At 44.8% G+C, this 7,115-nt stretch overlaps 1 protein-coding gene across 1 annotated transcript in view; it reads right to left on the bottom strand.

The window, feature by feature from the left end:
* Positions 1–6,394, bottom strand: part of LOC109856681 (dendritic arbor reduction protein 1) — a 10,633-nt gene extending 4,239 nt beyond the window's left edge. Inside the window, exons 1-4 of the mRNA XM_020432223.1 lie at positions 4,926–6,394; positions 3,343–3,898; positions 2,601–2,923; positions 1,741–2,226 (exon numbers count right to left, since the gene is read on the bottom strand). Coding sequence (XP_020287812.1) covers positions 1,816–2,226; positions 2,601–2,923; positions 3,343–3,898; positions 4,926–5,009 — 1,374 coding nt within the window. The 5' untranslated portion in view covers positions 5,010–6,394 and the 3' untranslated portion in view covers positions 1,741–1,815. The remainder of the gene's footprint in view (positions 1–1,740; positions 2,227–2,600; positions 2,924–3,342; positions 3,899–4,925) is intronic.
* Positions 6,395–7,115: the final 721 nt, after the last annotated feature.

Here is a 7,115-nt window from a genome sequence, read left to right as displayed (position 1 = left end):
CAAAATAGGAGTAACGTAAAATTTATAGAATTAAAGGTTCAAAAGAGGAGTAAATGAATATAAGTGTCAAAGTAGGTTTAAATAAGTATATTGGTCAGTTAAATAGGTTCAAAGTATCTTCAAAAGTTTGAAAGTAGCATCAAAATTTCGACTCGGGATTCTGTATAATGTAAGAAAGAAAGATTGACGTATAATGACGAGCGTGTTTATATGTAAATTGTACAAATGTCATGGAACGTAGTATTATATGCGAGAGCCGTACAAATCTCGAAACGAGCGATCTGTCAGCTTGACGTGCGATGTCTGCTTACGTTAGGGAGATCGTTTGGGAAAAGAGGGAGAAACTTTTGATCAAACGATTCTTGTCTGAACAAACTTGTTAAATTCACATCAAGAATCTTATTCACCGTTGTACTCGATAATTGCTAATAAACGTTTACGATTTGGACGCGCGAAATTTTGATGTTAAACACATTTAATGTAAGAAATTAAACGCAACTTTTCGCATCCAAGAGGCATCGCCTCTTTAACTGACGTATCCGTCACGTGTTTTATTACCTTCGTCACAGTTGCACTCATTGACAAGAAAAGCGATAAAAATCTGCAAACCGTAATTATTCGTCCGTTCACAAGTGAGGAGACCTGTACAAGGTGTCCGCGAAGTAAAGAAAACTTTAATTGCGCGCTCGAGAATGTATTTGCTAAAGATGTTCTTTAATTTGGAAAAAATTTTTTAAAAGTTTTTTTCTTTTATATAATCAAACCGCTAATTACAAAGATCGACTTAAAGTAGTTTTTAATCAAATAATTCATTGCGCATCTTTTGAAATTTAATTCGAACAAATATTTCGATTGTCTCGCAAAAAAAAAATCTTAATGCCGCGCGTGGAAGATGACTTTTACATGACGACCAAAGAAATGTGCGATCCCTAGTAGAACGCCCTGTACACTTTCTATCAGGGCGCGATCCCGCCCGCGAGTTCTCTCTCTCTCTCTCTCTCTCTCTTTTTCTCGTTTCTCTCCTACTTTCAGCCCGAGCTGCGGGTTTTGAGGCTGCGAAAGAGGTGAACGTATTGTTTACCGACGTTCCATCCCGATGGTTTCATCGCCGAGCGGCGATGTCAGCAGAAATGGCGTTGCAAATAAAGCGAGTGGGAAGCGGGAAAGACTGTGGGAGGGTTGCGCCACCGCGCGTCGTCGGTTCGTTCATGAAATCGCGCGCTGCGTGCTCGCGTTTCCAAAGTAGCGAAAGCCCAGTCGTGCGTTCGCGCACCGCCAAATGATTTATTCGCCGCTGTTATAACAGCGACTTTGATTAAATTTTGCTGATAATTCCGCGTGTCTCTTTTTTTTTTTTTTCCGTAAATATAGCGAAACATCAAATCCAAAATAATTAGATTGCACTCGCGCGATATCGTTTGTTAAAATATAACATTTTGAAGAGATTTCGAAAGTATTTATGGTGTAATTGTGTATATATAACGTAACTTTGTAAGGGTTTTCGATGATTATATTAAACGGCATGTGTAATCTCACACAAAAGATTACAACAAAAGATATATTTAATCCTCCTGACTCGAGTTAATATTATATCTACGATTCTGATTTTGTGGTGTGAAAATCAAAAATATAAAGAAAAATTGTTGATTTCTTCATTTGTAACGTAATGAAAATATCAATCGCGAACTGACATAGAACATGATTATTTTCGTAGATTAATTTTTAATTGTTTTCACTTACCTAATCGAAGAATCCATCGACGAAGCGAATGATGACTCCTCAGGTCCAACAAGCGCCTCCTCGGCGCTGTCGTTGTCACAGATAGACTTCAGGACTCGCGGGTGCCGGTTGATGTTGCTGCTGCTGCTGTTGCTGCTGCTGCTGCTGCTGCGGATGCTGTTGTTGATTTTGAGTCTGATGTGGTTGCTGTTGTTGCTGTTGTTGTTGCTGCGGCTGCGGCTGTTGTTGTTGCTGCGACGTCTGCTGTTGATGATTATTGTTGTGATTGTGATGATTCTGCCGTGCTCTCAACATCTCGTATCTCTGTTTGTAGAGATCGCGCTCCTGTTGATACCGCGCCGCCTCGACTTTCAGACGATTCAGCTCGCACTGCAGATTCCGATTGGTGGTCTCGAGATCGTGGCGTTGCTGCAGCCGCTTGCTGCGGCAGTTCTGCGCGTAGCCGCGGTTCTTCAGCGTTCGTCGTTTCTGCTTCAGTCGCACGACCTTCGCACACACACAATCGACACACTTTATAATTTCTAATATAATAGAAATTTTTTGAAAAGACATAATTTTATTGTATGAAAAAATTCAAATTCTATGATTATAAAAAATAAGAGAGACAGGAATTCTTTTACTTTTTCTCACCAAGTTAGCAAACGAATGTCAGATTTTTTTTTTTGACGTGAGATTCTTTTGTACGTTAACTTCTCTTTTATTAACTTTTTGCGCTCTCTCTCTCTCTTCATAAATTCATCATTCGTGTCTCTCGATAAATCTTTATATTATCACAATTATTATTCTCAATTTAAAAACATGAATATATCGCAAAGTATCCTCACATGCAGAGTGCACTGGGAGCAAGAAGTCTCACCCACCTCTTCTCGCGGGCAACCATGCAGACGCTTATTGAGCTCACGCACCGAGAGCGACATAAGGAGTTCGTCGTTCATCAGCTCCTCCTGCGGAGTCGAGCCGTTACAATTGGAGTACAGGTGGCCGTTGTTCGTACGATGGCCCGGGCTGGGCCCGCCGGCGCCGCAGGAGCTCACGGAGCACACGCTCAACGGTCTGCCCGGTTGCATCGGGATTCCCTGCATGCTGTCCTCCATTCCCTGCATCACACCCCCGCCCGCGGGAAGCATACCTCCGCCTGCACTCGGATAATACTCTATGTGACTCGACATCGCCAAATATCCACCTGTGTGACAAAAATTGCGCGCCCTATAATACAATATTTCACGAAAACGCGCTGGAAAGAGAGAGAAGAAAACGTGAAAGGTGTTTGGTGTATGATGATGCGTGTATTATACCTGTGTTACGATGAACATTGGATCTGATGAGTCTTTTTAATGGATGATTAATCCACCAAGTCAAATTTTCACCACCGAACAAAATGCTGAATGATTCTGACACAAGTATTGCGACACTTTTTACTTTCTAGGTACATTGTAGGATTTTTTCTCCCAAGATGAGTGTAAATACACTTGTAAACGATTGGTCCTCGTTTCGAAATTATTCCAAGCAGAATATCTCTGTCTGGTGTGACAAGTGTACTTATATATGCAACTAGATCTCTATCTTTCTAAGCCAATTTTGTGTAAACGCAACAGCGTGTACCTGTGTGCCTGGTGAGTCGCGACGGATGCTGCAGCTCCTGAAAGGGATGATGCGACGTCGGGGCCGACCAGGACTCGTGATGGGGCTCGTGGTTTGGTTCCTGAGGACAGTGAGGCCTCAGATCCAGCGGCTCCTGTCGCAGCGACTGCGTCAGCCATCCCATCCCCGTGTTGACCTGCATCTCTTCCTGCACGAGCGCCGACGGTTGTTGCAGCTGCAGCAGTATGCCACCGCGGTCGCGAGGATCGCGCGCATCCCGGAGATCTCGGTCGCCCCGGTGCAGCTGCAAAGGTGGCGGCGACGCCGAGACCGGCGGCGTGTCCGGCGGTGTGCCGGGATGAGAGAGCGTGGTGAGGTGCGCCGCGGCGCCCGGCGGTGCCTTCACCAGAACACCATGCTGCACCTGAATGTGCGGCTGACCGTACAAGGGATGCGGTTGTTCCAGCTCGTGCGCGGGCGGCGTCAACGGCGCAAGGGTCAGACCCTGCGGCTGCACCTGACTCGGAAGTTGCACCACGCTGCCGTTCACCATCACCGTCGGCGAACTCATTCGAACCTGCAACGCGGAGATTCCGAGACCGGTAGTGTAATTGGCGACAGAACGAAAAATAATGACAGTCAAAACAATCTTATTTTTTTCTTACGTTTTGGTTGATCTCTTTATACTGTGATAATGTGTTTTATACAAGAAAGATTACGATTTCCTTAAATGTTCCCGACCAGATTTAATATACGCGGGTATGCTGTCTACTGTTTCTTTCACAAAAGAACACTTTGCACGTGTCAGTAGTACAGATTCGCGATTTATTTAGTTTACACATGTGTTTCGGTCCCGGTTCTCGTGCAGCACGTACGCCGCTCACTGTGTTCATAACACACTGATATAAATAATGCTGTAATAGAGCAATTATAATTTTGTGTATTTTTTCTTGTTTTTTGTTTTTTTTTTTTTTTTTTGGGAACAACATTATCAAACTGTTACATAGAATGTTTCTTCTTAAATTGTATAAATCAGTTTTACTAATAATAAGTTCAATAAGTTTTTTTCTCTATATACATTGAGATAAAACTGGAATGTTCTTAATTAGATTTTTTTTAGATTTAACCCTTCTTTGCATGATTTTTTCTATTTTTTTAAATAAATCAGGGTCAATCAACAAATTTACAGTTTACAGTTTTTGAGTACCTTTTTTTCTTCACTAAATGTTATGATTAAAATTTCCATCATCATGCAAAGAAGGGTTAAATATAAGAAAACGCGTAAGAATAAACGCAAAATAATAAATGTTTTTAATCCCAAAAACACCAAGACATTCATCAATCAATTCTCGTGATAATTAAATAATCTCTTGACACGCAGTAGTTTGCAAACAAAATTACTTTGGCCAAAAACCAAATCACATACATCTTCATTACCTAATCCGACTTAGATATATATTTTGCGAGCACGGTCTAATTAAAGGACAATAAAGTTTTGCCTGCAACAAAAACTCACTGACTTACGTATGCAATCTCAGAAGTAAGGAAATTTCGCTTTTTTTGACTCGCTCTCACGTTTTTTCAAAATGTGATATCGCGCTCACCTCTCGCTTGACGTCGGCGGGGTCCAGATGATCGAGAACGAACTCCTGCACATACTCCCTCGCCAGATGGTCCTCGGCTTCCATCTTAACCTCGTCGACCTCAACTTCTACTTCTTCTACCGCGTTGACCGCGGTCGCATACGTGAGCGTCTCCTGGTCACCGCCGCCGCCACCTCCGTCGCCAGCACCACCGCCACCTCCACCTCCGCCACCACCCGGGCAACTCGTCACCGTCGTTTGTTGCGTTCTGACCACTTTCCTGGTCGAATATTCCGACGTCGAGGTATAAATTACTCGGACGAGATGTCCGGACAACGATCCGCTTCGCCACGTGAGCGGCAAACTCGAGATCCCAAGTTCCGATGAAATTCTTCTCGGTCTCAACGCAGTCGACAATGAAAAACAATTTTCTGCGATCACTTAGAAAAGACTCAGACCTTTCAAGCAAATCTGTCGGAAGCTATGTGCTTCGACTTGTCGTTAGTGCATACTAGCTTTTTCGCGACGTCTTCTCCGATCCTGATCTCGATTCCCGAAGTTTTGATTCTGTTTCGCCGGAGTTTTGTTAATACAGGAATTGATTTTATATATGAGATTTTATGCAGCACGTAAATAGATTGCGCAGATCTGGACGGTACTTGGATTCGCAAAAGACCTCTTTTCTGAGGGACGACGCAATGGCGTCGTGACAACCTGCTCTATGCAGGCCAGGTGAGAGATTAAAAGACTTGGCCGAAAACTACTGTACAATTACGGTCAAGATCCTCTTAAATGTTACGTCACGTGTAAAAATCTAGGATATGTCACGGCGAATACAAAGAGCAATTCTTCGTATCGCGTTCTCAACGTGTGTGTTATTACTAACTGCACACACCCTTAAAACTGATATATTCGAGCACAAGAAGAATCTCGTTGAAAAGTTCGCGAATATATATGTATATCTTCTGATTCTTATCACTACCGCCGAATATACTTCGTGTCAATCGCCCCACAGTATTTCCGCACACTATATCGATCGAAATTTCACCCGCAATCACTGACACTTGGACACTTTCCCCGCCAAAAAAAAAAGCGTTCGAATTCTGGCGAGTGATTTTCCCGCGAACGCTCCGCCAGTTCCGTTTCCCAGTAGTATCGCGGAGTGTGAACAGTCGGATCTTATCCGCTTCCTTCCGCGCGCCGCTCGGCGACAAGATCGAGAAGCGACGGAGGCCTCTCAATTAATGAGACACTTCGCGCTCGTAGATCGGAACCGCCGACGACTCCACCCCCCGAGATTGATTTGCGCGATCGAACGATGCCTCCGTCGATCACGCGCGCGCGTGTGCTTTTTTTCGAATTTTCGCGGTCTCCACCGAGCGAGAAATCGGTGAAGATCACAGATTGCGAGTGAGTGAAGAAAACGGGGGAAGAGAGAGAGACAGAGAAAGAGAGAGAGAGAGAGAAAACGAGCGAGAAAGAGAGGGAGAAAGAGAGAGAGAGAAAGAGAGGAGAAAAAGAGATTGCACTTAAAGAGAAGGAGAAAAATAGATCGCGTGGCAGACAGCAAGTAGATACGCCGTCTGAGTGGTGACTGGACGGACGTATGCCGAGAGTGAACGCGGATTCAATCTTTCCGCGCAGGACAGACACGTGACGTCACACGCGGTGGGCGTGACCGTCGTCGCTATTCGGCACTCGATCACACCCTGCGATTGGTCGGTTTCATATCGCGCCGCCATTTGTACACTCCTCCCACGCGTCCCCACCAACACCCGAACTGGTGTAAATCTCCCTTTGGCCGCCGCGCCACATCGCGCGCGGATCCGGTCTCACCCCCTCGAGGGACAGTGGGAGGGAGAGGGGGAGGTACCCATTAATTTCTAAAGTGATTATTATAATTTTTCAGCGGGGGTGCGATCGCGCGCCTCGCGAGTTTCTCTCTACTCTTGCGTCTCACTTTCTTTCCCTGTCTTTTCCCGCATCTCCTTCTGTGTTCCGCCCCGCACTACCCCTTCTAATATCACCTCGGCTCTTGCTCGTCTTTCTCTCCTTGCGCTTTCTGCGGAACGCGTCGTATCTCGCGATTTTTTCTCTTCTTTCCTTCCGAATTTCAATTTACTGGCGGCCGACACGACCTTTTATCTCGCGACCGCGATCTCGATCTCGAACGAGAGAAGGTGTAAGAGAGAGAGAGAGAAGGGGCCACGA

This window comes from Pseudomyrmex gracilis, unplaced genomic scaffold (genome assembly GCF_002006095.1).
Source record: "Pseudomyrmex gracilis isolate BER0280 unplaced genomic scaffold, ASM200609v1 scaffold_130, whole genome shotgun sequence".
Lineage (NCBI taxonomy): Eukaryota > Metazoa > Arthropoda > Insecta > Hymenoptera > Formicidae > Pseudomyrmex > Pseudomyrmex gracilis.
This window is presented reverse-complemented; position numbering and strand designations above follow the sequence as displayed.